Raw genomic sequence first — 16408 nt, 5'->3', positions numbered from 1 at the left:
CTTATCCAACTTGCCTCTGATTTATAAACCAAGGTGACAACTGAAATCTATCTTACCACCTATGAATTTGTAGTTAATAAGCGTGTGATTTACCTTTTCCATTTTTAATTCCAATTAAAGAATCTAATGGAAAAATTAAAGAATTAAAACTATACCAACATCAGCCTGTTTGACCATAAAGAGGTAATGTGAAAGAATGTACGAAAAGCAGCAGTGATCAGAGCTATATCCTAAATTGAATTACAAATGCCAAATTCAGAAGTTTCAGGCTTTCTGAGGAGGGAGCTGGGGAAGAGATATGAACTTTCTTGAAAAATATAACCCAGAGATTTTGCTTTATTTCAAATAACCAAAAAATACAGCTACAACATGAAACACAACCTTATAACATAATAAAATACAAAACAGAAATAACAGGAAGAAGCACCAGAATAATTTGTGGGTTTATCTGACAATTTTTACTCTTACTAACAGACATTGTAAAGCAATGGATTAAGTGGAAAAAAATATAGAAACCTCCCAGTGACACAAAGTCAGGGAAACTAATACAAAAGACAGGTAGCTTTGCGAGTTGGAGGTCCAGAGTGAATACTTTTTGTGTTTAGGAGTCCAAAATCAGAGTTTCCAGACAGGTGAGAAGGCTCCAGAGGAGAACGGCACAAAGAAAAAGAAAGACTGCAGACATGAAAAGAAAAAAAGAAAAAGTGGCGTGTGAAAGTTCTTGTAGAAGAAAAGAACTTTAGCTGGAAAGTTAACTGAAAGTAGCTGAAGACCAGAAGCTGAAGACCAGAACAGAAACTCAGTGTTGGAAAGTGATGTGTAAGGGTACTAGGAAGTTGAAAAGAGACTGCCATAAAGACCCTCTTAAAAATAGTTGGTCAGGTTATTGTGATGCCGGAACACTTGAATACCAAGGAACATTATTTAACAAAAATAACACATTACCTGTAATGTTTTTAGTGTTTCTTTCAGCCCATCAATTTCTTTTTCTTTTGTTTCTACAGCAAGTTGGTATTTTCCCTTTCAAAACAAAATCTGTGCTTCAGGATTTGGACAGAATAAATGCATTTACAATGGAATCTTATCAAGAAGAATATTATTAAAATAGCACTACTCTGCTATGACAGAACAATTTACAAATGCAAAAACAGGTAAAATTCAAATAAATGTTTATATATATACGTATATACACACACACAAACATTTAGCTGAATGCATGTACATATTACTATAAAGAAAAGAGTGAAGATGTGACAATATATTTTTTTACCACTTATGACCTGTCAATAAGTTTTAGATTTTTCTGTTCTTGGGGAGAAGCCTGACAAAGGCAAGATCAAAAAAATTACATGCACACAGATGAACAATTTAAAGAATTTAAATGCAATTGAATTAGGTAAGAATCTCAGGTAGCAATCAATACAATGGAAAGTGTAATCTAGGTAACAGAGTACACCTGTAGAAACATCACATCCGTTCACCCATCCTTGGGTGTTCCACTTGTTTCAAACAGTGCTGGCAGTGCAATCTCCTGAAACAACCTTGACAAATGACTTAATAAAGGTACATATATTGTAAATTGGGCAAAAGTTATTGTTTGTATTCAAACTCTGTCCTGAACCATTACAGCTAGATTTATTATTTTAGTTACTTTGGTATGAAGTACTGAAAGCATCACTGGATTCAATGGAAGTATTTGAAGTTTAAAAAAAAAAACAACAACACAAACACATCTGTACATAATTCAACTCCGAATCAGTAACTGTCACTGGAAATACACATCAGGGACTATTACATGGTAGGCATGGACAAGCAGCATGTCTTAACAAGGAAAAAATCTTTAAATATGAGTAAAACAATAGCTAAGCCAGATGCTATAAATGCAAACAATGTATTTTACTTTAATATACTTTCAAACCTATTTCATCTATTTACAATTTTCCATGAAAGTCCTTATGAAATATATATAGCATACTCATCTAGTATGCTATTAAGAGCCCATGTATAGATATTCAACTGCTTGACTTCTTAAAAGAGGCCTTTAATACAGCAAATGCAAATCCCTTATTCAAACAAAGAGGCAGACACACAGTTTGGTATAAAAGCCTCATGTGGTTAAAAAAAAAAAAAAAAAAAAAAAGCACAAAGAAACAAAAAAATTTAGTCTCAATATCTTAAACTACCTCAGGTAAATCAATAGAAACCCTATTATAATCTTTTTTTTGGTCAACTCTCATGTAAAAAACAAAACAAAAAACCACCACCACCAACAAAAAAAACTTACTACAGTACCCCAAGACCTCAAAATAAATACAGTTTTGTATAGATTCAGTATAGAGGTATCAAAGAACATTTATTCTTCAAACAACTTTTTAGCATAAACAGATCTTAAAATATTATTTCACAAGTAATTAAAGTTATACAGGTTATAAAGAAGGAATAACAATTGTTTAAAGTAACTGTAGTTTATATTTTATAAACAAATAGCTTTAGTAAAAGCCATAGGAAGAAAAATACTTGAACTGTAATATAATTTATACTTAGAAGGTGTTTGACAAGTTACATAACATAATCACTTGCTTATGTGCTTCACCAGATGAAAAATAAATTCTAATATACAGTACCTTTTCTTCTTCCATGGCAAACATCCTTGCTTGTAACTTGATTCGGTGGCATAAAAAGTGGAAACAAGTCAATATAGCAGTTAGGATTTATTCATGCAGCTTGACAAGGCAACATATTTATACTTTGCAGGGTAATATATATAATTTTTAAATATATATCTATATTCGTAGTCCTACAATAGCAGTAAGCTTGTGAATCACAAACTATTTTTTCAAGAAAGAAAAGACTTGCTTATTATTTGTGTGATATGATTGCACGTCACAGCATTAGTGATAAATTTAGTCATCACCACATGCAACAGTTTCAGTTCTTATGACTGTTCTCTGCAGCTTTTCAACACTCATTTATTGATTTATGGATAAAAATGATTCTGATTTGAAGGACTGAAACATATTTTCAGACATTGAACTGGATAAGTTACATTACAGATCTTTTTCCATGGGGGTACGAAACAATTTGCAAAAGATGTGCCATTTTTGAAAGCTGAGGAGAATGGAACAACAAACAAACAAAAAAATAAGATTTAGAAGAAGCTTCTCGAGGAATTTTTGTGAAAGAAAACCCCAGTAATAGTGGCTTATTGTGAAGAATTTCCAAGTGTAGTATGTCTGGATGTTTTTTTTTTTTTTTTTGAGCTGTATATTCCATCATTTTACATGCAAAAGTATCATAATACCAACTGAAAACTTGCTATTATGCCATCATATTCTGAAATCTTAGTGTCATATTGGAAAGCTTTATTGTGCTACCTGCTTTTTAAAAGCTGCCATAGCTTCTTTGTTCTGTTGCTGTAATATGTCTGTCTGGTGCTGCAGAGTTTCCTGCTCACAGGAAATAACAGTATTATTTAAAGCAAACCATACATACAATCTTAAGGAAAAAATAGGTTTAATAGATAGACGATTAAAAGCAAAACCCAAAGATTAAATAGACATTTATAAATAGACATTTATATATAATAGACACTGGTAATCATCTAGGGGCTTCTCTTCTAGTTCATAACAATTATCACCTCAGGAATTCAAATGTGTTGTTGCTGGGACAGCTATAAGCAGCTCTTACCCATCCTATAAAGCTGCATAAGAAATCCTACACTCACTGCCATATTAAGATAGTACTTTCATGCAGTTCTAGATAGACCTTCATCTCCATTTAAATGAAATACCATCTGTTATTCTGTTTTAGTTAAATGACTAAAATTTAACTGAAACTGCGTGAAAGGGCTGAAGGAGGACAGAACAGACAAAGTGAAGATGATCACAGTGCAAGACATTTATCATCCTGCTGCCTGGCTTTACTCATAGCCATAAAATGGCACACAAGAAAATGATAATAATTTCAGACTAATACTAAATGCTGTCAACTTGCAGAGCCATAAGATCTTTAAAGATCGTGTTCCTACACTCAGGATAGGAAAAAACTAATTGAGGTGAAGTAATACGGAAGATATCTTTGTGAGATCAATTTTTTTAAATTCTGGGCACTAAAGAAATATTAGGTAAATGGAATCCAAAAAAACTCTGTCCTTGAGCAACTATCTCAAATTGCAGATGTGTGTTTAGCTATGAAGTCTTTGTGTGAAGTAGGAAATAATGATTAAGCAGTAACTGTACAAAAAAAAAAAAATACAGACTGCTAAAAACAAATGGTGTGAGAAACTAAAATGATAATTTGTTGTACGTGTGAGAAACCTATTTCCTATTTCTTCTTCTCCCTTAACTAGGGATTTGAGATTTTCTGACAAAGTGATTCTAAAATTGCTACTTTCTCCACCAAATAGGCATTACTTTCAAATTCTGCAAGTGAGAGCTTCTGTCTTTTTGTCTGAGTAAGAAGAGAATCTGTGAAGGTAAAGACTTATACCGATGTACATACAGATTAATTCATTGCGAGATATTTATAGAAAGTTCTGATTTGCATTGAATTCCAACCAACAAGACATAGTACATGAATGAATATTCAGAGGTGTAAAAACATGAATCTTGAGGAATAAGCCAAGTTTTCTCTTAGAACTGTTTTCAAAGACAGGTTCTCCAATGGGTGAAAGGCATGCCAAGTATGCCCCAAATCCAGAATTGGTAGCAGATTACCATCAATTAAACTATTCTCAGGAGATTATTCCTACCCTCTACAGAAATAAAAGTTTATAAGCATGGTACAGCCAAATTAAGTGACACTACTTTACAGTAATTCAAACTAATATTAGATAATTTATGTAAATAAAAGTTTAGTTTCACAGAACAGTCATCCTTTACATCAATGACAAAGTTGTATAATTAATAACCAGATAAAAGTATTACTGAGCTCTTCAATATTTACTGTATATTCAAGTGATATATTTTAATAATCTTAGATTATGTTTTTTAGTAAGTAACATGAAATTTTCAGAAATTCTGTTTGGGAATATATTTTGCACACATAGCATGCATGTTTGGTGAAGAGGGTGTTAAAAGTATAAGAAAAAATCACCTTTGATATTTTGATATTACATTTAGTATACTGAGTATGTTTACCAGATTTAAGAGTAAGTACTCCCCTTACTGTTTTCTATACTATAGTATTTTTCAACAGCAGCAACAATATTCTCAAAACATATTACAATTTGAAAGCAAATCTTTGTCTTAAATCAGAAGCTTAGCTTAAGTTACATCTTCATTTGAAGCTTGTTCACTACAATTAGATAAAATAAAATATATACTGAATAACAAAAATGTTGGCAGAAGGGTATCCCTGAAGGAAAACATAAAGAACTTTTTATAAGCCAAGAGGAGAAGCTGTCTACTACCTGAACTACAACTGAGGTCAATGTAATTTTTGCATTCAGAAACCATGAAGTCACAAATTCAGGCTACATCTCATACTTTTGCATTTTCATCTTCCTGGATCTCCAGAATTAGAAGCATAATTCGTTCTTTTGAAGTTCTAGAACTTTACATATGTGCTCACCTGAAGTTCCTATGAAGATCTATGACCTGTTGCTTACATTAGGTTTGCCAATTAAAATCCAAGCGTGGGGAAAAAAACAGAGCTTATCTAACTGACTCTAAGTTCCATCTTTTTATAAATGGTAAATTGAATTGTTTTTAAGGTCTTGGAAAGAAGGGAAATCATCCCTTTTGAACCCAAATTATTAAGGACTGCAATGCTAGGTTAAGAAAAGCAAAGAAGGGTTACAAATTGAAAGCACTGTTGCTTCTACAAATATAAAATGTTTCCTGTTTCTGCGCACATATATATCTTCCATGAAAAAAACACAGAGTTAGGATTATTAATTTAAGATGGTTAGTATGAACTCCAAGACGAAATAGACTTCCTTTACCACTAAGATGTTAAATATCCCAAGATCAAGGATAGAGCTGAAGTTATTGTTTTTTTCTGTGATCGTAAAATATATAGAGTGAAGCCTTTTATCTTGTGACCTAGTGACAGGGGTCATAGGTTTGATTGTATTAGAGAAGGGAATGGATTTCCTATGAAAGCATAACCTCAGGAGCCCTAACCCTAAAAAGAATGCTAGATTCATTTTACTGAGAACATTCTGAGCATTTAAAAGCTGACATAACACTTCTGAGTATGTCTAACCTGTAAGTTACTGTTTAAAATAGCTTTCTTTTTTTTTCCCTGTATGTATAAATCTTGTCCCAAAACACTGCAAGTGAAACTGTTTGTACAACTGCAATGGTACTGGCACTTGCCAAAGCCAATCACACTACAGAGATGTTGCCACATAGCTTCCCCCAGATTAACGTGTCAAGATGCCTCATGTTGAAGTGATGGGACATTTCATTGAATATTTACATCCCTTTTATTTGAAGATTTCCAGTCATGCCAAATATTATGATGGGATTATTCGTTAAGCAAGTTTTTAGATTGGGCACAATCAAAATCTATATGAAAACAACAGAAAGACTGGAAAAACTATCATACACCACGTTTTACTACTAGAAGTGACAATAGCCTTAAGAAAGGGAATTGTACCATACTACAATTCATATTAGTATTATCTTAAAATCAAACCCCAACAGTTGAAATAATATAATCATTTAAGACAGTTACCTTCTGCCATTCAAGTTCCTGTTTCTCTACAACAATTTTACTTATTTGATCTTCATAATTTATCTCTGTTTCCTAGTTAAAAAAAAAAAGAGTGAAAATTTAAGACAGTTATTGGCAAATCAGACACCAACATAACTTTTATAGTCTTACTCTTTTTTTCTTTTATTTTTTTTTTTTTTTTTTTTTTTTACAGTCCATTACACAAAACAGTATGCGTATATACACTGCACAGCAAGAAGGAAACAACAGTTTTGTGTATGTGGTGAAATGGCAGATGGCTATCTGCTAAGCTATCTAACAGCTTGGTTGTTTCAGTCAGAAAGCTTGCAGAATAAACAACGTAGATTAACATGCACAGTGGAACATTAGGAGCTAGGATTATAGCTCTCAGTTGGCAGGAACAGTTCAGTTCCCTCTTTGTACGTATTCTCTTATGCATCTTAAAAAAAAAAAAAAGACTCAAAGACAATAAAACAGACTTGACTTTACTTCACAGTTGAAAAATAATTGAATATCCTGATCAATCAAGTCACAATATTGAGATGAAAAGAAATTCAGCAAGCTGCAACAAATGCATCAAGAATCAATTATTAATCAATGATACAGATAATCGTGGTAATGAGTCAGAATCTTTGGGACACTAACAATTTCACAATGATTTCATTCAAAGTAGACTGTTTACTTATTTATTTTGCCATCTCCCACAACAACTGAAAATTTGTGCCAGCTATTCTGTTCTTATTATAGAAAGTGAGATATTTATCCTGACATTTTCTGCCAAGAAGCCTGCTGATTTATCAGATCAATATAAAAATTCAAAGATAATTCATGGATAAATGACACATTTTTGATGAGATGAGCTACCTGAAAGTCTTAGAAGAACATTATTGAAGTCTAAAGTTCCTTCACAATCCAGAAGATGGACTAGGAACAATTAGGAAGGTGTGTTACATCTCCTGTGCTGACACAAGCACCTTGTCAAGAATAAAACTGCCACTGTGACAATAAATAAGATGCATCTGCTGTTAATCATAGTTCCTAACAAGTTATTTTTTTCCCTAAAGACTGTGGTATTAAAGTCAGATTTTCCTAATAGGAATCACCTTCCCTTGTAAATTTTTTTTTTCCTTTTTAAATAAAAATACAAGCACTGGCCTTCTTTTACAAATACCATACTCAAAGGAAGAGCAACAGATTCTCCTCAAAAAAAAAATTAATCACAACCTCTCTCAAGAAAAGTACATAGGCCGTTTATGTATATCACAATAAGCAACTCACTGCTGTCCTGTTTATATAGAGAGCCAAAATAATATCCTTTAAGTGACTTAAGACCTAGAGCTACACTAATGTGTTGCTCTGAGCTTCAGAAGGCCGATTTCCTGCCTTTTCTCTGCAGTGGTCCTTACCTTGAACAAGTGACTACATTAAGGTTAAAAAAAAAAAAAAAAAAAAAAAAAAAAAAAAAAAAAAAAAAGGAGAAATTAATCTCTTGATACCTGTTAAGTAAAACTCCGTTGAATTGCAATACCATTAACTACTGTTATGTGCCATAAATTACAAATTGAGAAAACAAACTACCGCTAGGTGAAGTAAAAAAAAAAAAAAAATCAGAAACAAGAAAGAAAGTGAAGGTTTTCCTCCTTCCTATCATGAAGCAGATAATCCAAATATTTGGCTGCAAAGAATGACATATGCTGCAGCTAAAACATGCAATTCTTCCTAAAACCCTGTGCAAAGGAGAGGTTTAAGTTTTAAGTACAAGGATATTTATAGCACTTCAATTTGTGCAAGAGCATTTTAAAGAAGGCTTTGCAACCCTTTCTCACTTAGTGTAACATTTGATCCATAGTCCCACTGTATTATCAATAGAAGTAAAATGGCAAAATATGTCCCAAGGTGATTTAACATAGGTTTTTGACAGTGACATCTTTTATAGGTTTTAGGGTCAAAACTGACTTCCTTGATTGCCAGGCAGTTTACAGGCACATGTGTGGACAGAAATAACACACACTTCTACCCACAGGAGGCTACTCCTAAATATTTCAGGAGTTACCTGTTGGACCTAAAAGCATGCCTCTACGCTTGTGTCAATGTTACATGTAAAATATTAAACATACCTTTTAAATTAAAATTTGGTTCACAGAGAACTAGAGAAGGTGTTTAGATTTGTTCCTATGATATGTATTTAACAAGTTATAGGTGGAAAAGATCCCTAAAAATTTCTTATGCCTTATGGTAAAAAAAAAATAAAAAATAAAAAAAAATAAAAATAAATTAAAAGAACTGAAAAGATAACAGTGTGTCTCTATTCTGCCTTAACAAATAGTACTTCAGAGTTGCAATGACTTTGTTTTCCCATAATAATCTATAAGCAATTAACGATAATACGTTCTAAGTTCCCTGGAGTGACAAAAACAAACTAGGTTGACCCACAGCTTCTTACAAATCTTAAGTAATTTGTGCCACTAAACTACAAATATTATTAAAATGATACATAATTAGCAAAAGTTTTGTACTGAAGTGTAAGATCATAAAATCTGACCCTTAAAGTGGGTTACCTAAATTATTCCTAAACTAATAAAAATGCACTGCAGTTACAATTCTTCCCAGACTCCATATTTCTGCCACTCCCCTGGGCAGGCACCAGCATATCCAGAGGACAACTAACCTGGGAGAAGGATGCAGCCAGTTCTCCCACGGGTCAGATCTAGCCTGCTGGAACACAAATATTTGTACCGATGCAACAGACGTAACGGGAACACATTGCTGCTTGTGATGTAGCAAGGACTCATCCACACAGACAAGAAGACTGCACCCAGAATATCAGAAGTGCCTGTGCAATCGAGTCCTAGTGTGCTTTTTCATAACGTGCTACCCAGTTTTTCAAGAATATTCATTATTTTGAAAAGATGAAAACTAGTCATTCTATGATTATTACATTTTTTCAGATCTATGAATATAACTCTATCATTCTCTTCTTAATAAACTCATATAGTTTGCTATATTTGTTAAAATGAAAGCCTAAGATTTTTTTTTCTTGTAAATTCTCTAAGCTGTGCCTAGCTTCAGAAAATACAACTCTGAAGATAAACTGATAAAGAAAAAAGATTAACGTATGCACTTGGATTCTGACCTCACTAAAATTAATAGCAAAAATATCACTAATTTCAATAGTTGTTGGAGATCAACAAGTACCTATCCATATGAAACTCATGAAATAAAGGGAAAGAAAAAAAGCAGCAACACAATAGTGTTATAAATTTCTGACAAAGCAAACTTCCATTCATATACACCAGGCTTACTTAAATGTAACAGTTACCTAAATAAAACTAAGCCTTTAGTATCTAGAAAATAATAATAATAATAGTACAAACTAATAAAAATATTTTTATAAAAATTTGGTTTGGCAGACTATTGTAATCAAGCATATATACCATTTCAATTTTAAAATGTGTATTTTAAATCTTAATGAGTACACAAATTGAAAATTTTACAGTTGATCTTGGAAACAGCATGTAAAATTTAAGCCCTAATTATAAGTAATAACTGCCATATCCACACCAAGTCCTTTACATTTAACTACATAAATACAAATTTGAAAACGGCATTAAATTCCACTTAAATGAGCTCTTTGCTTTGAAACCTAAGAAGGATAAGAACTGAAGTCCTCTAGGGGAACAACACTCCAACTTACTCCCAGATTATAAAGGAAAATCTGGAAGCTCTCAAAAATGTGTATATATGTGTAACTACTGTTGAAAAAAAAAAAAACAATAAACATAATAAATACTTAAAGTGAGAATGACAATTATATGATAAGCGTTTTCATGTGAAACCGCTAACAATTATAAGCCTTATCCATCATTTTTACTTCTTTCAAAGGACATTTATAGTTTACCCATTTTGAAGTGAAGGCTTTTAAAACTTGCGAAGCACTTTTTTAAAAAGTTCCTACAGCTGTTTAATAAGACCCAAACATTTTTGTTATACTTGGGAGCATAACGTTGTATATAACTTTGATGAGGTATCGAAAAAACACAAAACCTTAAAAGTGTTCATTTTTTATTAGATGCCTTAGGACTACATGGATTTAAGTGTTTTTATAAAAAGACTACCATAACAATAAAAGAGGAGTAATTTGATGGTTTATTTACTCGTTATAACCTTTAGAAAGTGTCAAGCCTTCTTTAAAGTGTTTGCTTCAGGCTGTAGTTTTACAAGATGGGCTGTGGATTGGTCAAGCCCCCTCGATTCTTGACCCTGAACAGATTTAGGAACGGAGTACAGCTGGCTCATGTCCAAGCAGCCAAAACTGCTGTTAGGTACTTTTATTATCTTTTTCGAACTCATAATCTACCTCCTACGAAATTGCACATCCAATTTCTCATGCAGCTCAATCAAATAGTACTTATAGAAACTACAGTTTGTTTGTTTCATGCTATAATTAGGATATCCTTCATGAACTAAACAGTCAAGCACAACTTTTAGAAGACTGCATGGATACTCTTAAATTCCTCCTCTCACTAATTTCCTTTTTTTACTCTATGGTTTAAAAAAAAAAAAAAAATTCAAATCATGCTCATCACTATACTTATTGCTTGCTGGCTGTTTGAATTGCAATAAATCTCACCAAAAATCTTTAATTTCCCTCACATCCTCTTCAGTTTTACAAGTCATTTCTGCCTTATCCCCCTTCTAAAAGAGTAGGTGCACCCCTCATTGACTCAAGGTACAGTATTGAAATATCTTTTTTTTTTTTTCTCCCCATGATTCTACTCAAAGAAGATTAAAGATACCTGAAGTCCAGGCTCTTTTGCAAGCAAGCAAGAAAACAAACACAAACAAAAACAACACACCGCAAACCAAAACAACAACTAACTTGATTTCTGCAACAGTTCCATCGAATCCCACAGGTTTGAGTTCTCAAAATAAATGGACTCCCCTAAGCAGCCTATATCACTACTGCAGGTGCCTCTGGTGCCCTTTTTAACTTCACTGCCACTCTGTGCATCAGAAGGCAGAGTTCTTCTGCAGAACATCCTTCCAAGGAGGTTCAGCTTTGGTATATAGTGTACTACTACATACTATATAGTACATTACCATAACAGAATACTACTGTTAGTTTAGGTCTAGATATAGTACAACCATTATGACCATAACTGGCAAGTCCACCAATGTTTTAATACCTCTAATAACTCAAGCTTAGTCTTTATGGTTCTCTTCTCCTGATGAGCAACTTTACGGTTTTATCAACTTAGTCTTCACTTAGTATTACAAACACCAATTTATCTTCTGGGCATAAGTGACATTTTCAAATACTAACCTACTGCTTTCCATTTGCATCTCAATACTGAAGTCCACTCGCCCAAATTATCTGTGAAGCGCTGCTAAATTCATTATTTAGCCCTGCTAGAACAACTACACACACCTCCATTCTGGAACAGGCTAGCTCAGGTTTTGCATGGCACTACACTGTGCAGTGCAAACCCCTTCAGATTTTCCAGAAAGCACAAGTATGTTTTAGGAATGAAGGAAACGGAAGAGAGTGGTTAAAGTGGGAAGAGCTCCTTCATGACCTCTCTGTAAGAAAACCTAGGGAAAAAAAAAAAAAATATATAGAAAAAAAAGCAACTAGAAAACCTAGGCCCCTGTTCTGAAGAAGTTGGATTAGAATAGCCAGAGGGGAATGTTTATTCTTGGTAATTTTTACTGAACAGAAGAAATCTATTACAGAGTCCACAGTATTAAACTGACATTCTGATGTCCTGGTTAACAATAAGAAAGGGCTTCAACAGGTGCTTGTTTTCAGGTATAGAATCGTATCGCTGAAACTTATCCCTTGTACTAAAGAAAAACACTAGTAATTTTTTTGAAGTTGTCACTAAATTCAGTCTTTTTTGTTTGTGCTCAGCTAATCATCACCTACACTTCTTCAACTGTTACCAGAAATCCCCATATCCTCTGTATTAGAATACACTTCCATGCAAATCAGGAGGAACACCCTCAATTTACATTCACATTTTTCCCACTAAGGATGTTCTTCTGTATATAGAAAGAAACTCAATGCACAACATACACGCTTTATTGTCCTCATAAACATTGTCTTCAAACCTACTGTCACCGTTCTATACACATCGTACTTCAGGAAACATAAGAGACTTCCGATTTCACTTACTTCACAGCAACTTTATAGCATTAAATAGACAATATTTATCTGTTAAAAAGAGGATTGCCTCATATTACTCAATGAAATTAGACCAAATGATTGCAGAACAATGCTGAGACACTTTGGAACAAAGTGATTTTTTGTGGTGAATACCACATTCATTTGGCTGATTGGCGCGTGATGAGTGGGACAGCTAAAGCATCAAAAAGAGAAAAGGACATTCAAACACTATCCCTGGGGGAGGGGGAAGTAATAGTTTAAATATATACATGAATGCAATGAGAAGCTACAAAAACCTAAGTCTGTTCATATTAAGAGCACATACTCTCCAAGCAGCCTAATGAATAAAGTGAAGCTGTACTAAGTTTAAGTAATGCATTGTCTACAACAAGCATGTGCACTCACCATCGACAAACTGCGACTATATCTGTAAGATGACAGACTACTCATTTACTTGAAGAAAAAAATTAGAATTATGAGCAAATCCTCCAAATTATTTTTGAAGTTAATTACAACTGTACATGTAACAAAGTAAAAAACATGCTTTGAAGTAACTCAATGCACTTATTTAAATAAGCACATTCAGAAAAATCAAAAAATCAATTTTATTGTATCAGGTATGGATTGAATCAGTTCACAAAATATTTTACTATTTGTTTAATTTTTAATCTAACTAGCTTTGCACAGATTATTTCACCTGTGAATTTATTTTTATAAGTTTGAATTTATACTGCAGTACAACCTTATCCAAGTTATTCAAAGCAGTTTATTAAACCCCAGATATATGGTAGTTCCTGTCATGAAGAGAATCCTGTCCAAGTGACAAGCAAGATCAACAAAGGGAAGAGAAACAGAAGCAAACAGATGTAAGATCTCTCATCTAAGGTCACGCCATAGGTCAAATACAAAATCGAAAGAAAAACCCATTACACTTGGCTATACTGCCTCCACTGGGTTATCAATTTGCTACAAGCCTCCCAAGGAACTTGGAAAAGAAGTTTGAAAAACAAGTGGCAAAGGAATCAAGAAACCAGTAGAGCTTTAACTCTGCTATCTATTTAGCAGATGACACTGGTTTAATTTAGTCCATTTTGTCATCGTTCATAGGAAAACTACCACAATGCAAGACAAGTACTGCAATTCTCTGGGTTCGGATTGTATTTTGGTGTGTGCACTACCTTTTCCTCAGGATTGAATATAAATTTACAGAATAACCCTGCAGTGATTGGATTTGTAAGACTCTTAGAGCCAAAATCACCAAAGGATTTTGTAGCATTGTTCTTTTAAAGCAAAACATCTATAAAGATTCTACTTAAAAAAAGTGAGTGGCACGATGAATGGCCATATTATTTTATTACCACTGCATGTTCAAAATATTAAAGTTTTATACTCCAATTTTCAAACATACTAAGCCAGCAGACCTAAATTGATCATTAAACCCAACAAAAATGCATGCAGATACACTTTAGGTTTTCCAATTGACTAGGTGTAAAATGCTTAATTTTTTTGACATACAATTCTAATTAAAAGCAGGTAATTTTTTTATTCTATTTTATTTATTTATTTATTTATTTTAAGGAAAGTACAGATGTTTTAGCAACTGAGTAGCATGTCTTATCTATGGAATTGGTTCTTGGAATTAACATCAACTTTGAAATGAAAAGAACCTTTAACCAAAAAATTGCTTACCCTCTTGAGGCAACATTCTCTAAAATACATCACTTACTCTTGTGATATAGCAGACACAAAAGCAAAAGACAAAAACAAAAATATCCCCAAAGATGAAGTTCATAGCACTACAAAATTTTAAGACTCTGACAAAAGATACTAAAAATGTGTAGTTATGTTAACAACATAAATGGAGTCTAGCTAATATCTTAAGGTACACTTCAGTAATAATTATAAAAGGTCTTCAGGCTTTAATTTTTAATACAAGAATAGGCTAGACTAAACATCATCATTGTAATAAGAGTTTAGGGATGAAGCTGTGGTAAATTTCAACAATACTGCACCAAAAAAATGGGATTGCGCACTTTTCCTTTGATTTTTTATGGCCGTTATTCTTTTGTTTATATTTTTTAAAGAGAGGATTACAGCATTTAACTTAGATCAAAATAAGCATACATCAAACATGTCATCAATACTAATGTTTTAAAGTAATAATACACAGCTTTTGAACAGGTCAAATTCATCAAATGAAGAAAGACGTACTTTAGATCTTCCAAAACAAAACAGTTCAGAAATGCTAACGGAAGAAATAGAAGAAAAAGCGTGTACCCATACACAATTGAGAAATCAACCACAGAAAAACATAGCTGTCTTCAATAGTGCAGAAACAATTTCACCTTAGTACTACATGATGACCCTACTCTTACTTCAAAAAGATCCCCTACCCCACCATACTCATATACCAGTATTGTAGGGCTCTAACCTAGTAGTTTAATACTTGATTTACCATGTGCTAAACAAGAAAGACTTATGGAATTGGCAATGACTTGGATTAGCTTTTCTTCCTTTCCTTAGCAGCAGCCACACTGTAAGAGAAGAATCGACTACTAGGAAATACAGAAGCAAAATATAGATCGCTTTTGTATATAGCCTGGTGATCAACTGTAGCAGCCTGTACATAATTATAGGAAAGTCAAATTCATTATTTCCATGCAACCCTGTTGTCTTGTGCAGCCTACACAGAAAGTTTCAATTGTGGACGCTACCTAAGCCCACGTGATTTTTTAAAAGCGTATTTGTAGTTGGTGAATTACTTAAAATACAGTATGCAATTTACCTATACCTAATGCAATGCTTTCTATGATTACATACAGGAAGACAGAAATAAAACATCAATATAAAAACGTTTACCCTTCTTATACGCAGTTCTTCTATAGCCTCCAATAAACTTGTTTTAAAGTCTAACAGCCGAATGGAAATCAATGTCTCTGAGGGACTCTGAAGATTGGAGTCAAGCGTCTGTGGTTTAAAGTCTTCATCCATTCTTACAGATTGTCTGCAAAATAAAAGCGTACATTTCCTCTTCAGTTTATCTTTAAGAGGATATTCAAACCGCAAAATTGCAAACATGGAAGCAGATTTTTTGAAAAGAATAAAACCACTCATTATAGCTGTTAAGCAATCACTTTTTCCATTATAAATCTGTGTGTAATATTGTAAAAAACAAACAGCTTTATTATTCATTTGCCATACTCCTTTTTTTTTTTTTTTTTTCCCCTTTATTTTGGGCTTGGTTTCAGTTTTAAATGAAGAGTGATGAGCACGAAGGAAGTAGAACTCCTCCCTCCCAGAGCTACTGCCCTGCACTGGCATGAAGGTACTGCAACTACCATGGCAGGCCACGAGAAGCGTAACACTGCCTACCTCACGGTGTTAAAAGTCATAAATCAGGCTGGATTTTAAAGATCTTCCAACTGACTTGAAATAATGAGCTAGAGGTAATATTTGGGATTTCTGCTTGTAAGAAGAAAACTTTGCCTTCTATTCCCATGAGATCAACTATCAACGTTGGTGCTTTAAGCTAGCTACACCAATTGTTGTTGGGTAATATTA

At 33.3% G+C, this 16408-nt stretch overlaps 1 protein-coding gene across 1 annotated transcript in view; it reads right to left on the bottom strand.

Annotated features, from left to right (window-relative positions):
• The window catches only part of CCDC73 (coiled-coil domain containing 73), a 73469-nt gene that overhangs the window by 39847 nt on the left and 17214 nt on the right, over positions 1–16408 (bottom strand). Inside the window, exons 2-6 of the mRNA XM_084521261.1 lie at positions 15707–15851; positions 6682–6753; positions 3375–3446; positions 2625–2660; positions 946–1020 (exon numbers count right to left, since the gene is read on the bottom strand). Of these exons, the coding sequence (XP_084377387.1) occupies positions 946–1020; positions 2625–2660; positions 3375–3446; positions 6682–6753; positions 15707–15851 (400 nt within the window). The remainder of the gene's footprint in view (positions 1–945; positions 1021–2624; positions 2661–3374; positions 3447–6681; positions 6754–15706; positions 15852–16408) is intronic.

Source organism: Aythya ferina, assembly GCF_964211825.1.
Source record: "Aythya ferina genome assembly, chromosome: 5".
In the NCBI taxonomy this organism is placed as follows: Eukaryota; Metazoa; Chordata; class Aves; order Anseriformes; family Anatidae; genus Aythya; species Aythya ferina.
Note: the sequence above shows the minus strand (reverse complement) of the source record. Positions and strands in the feature narration are given on the sequence as shown.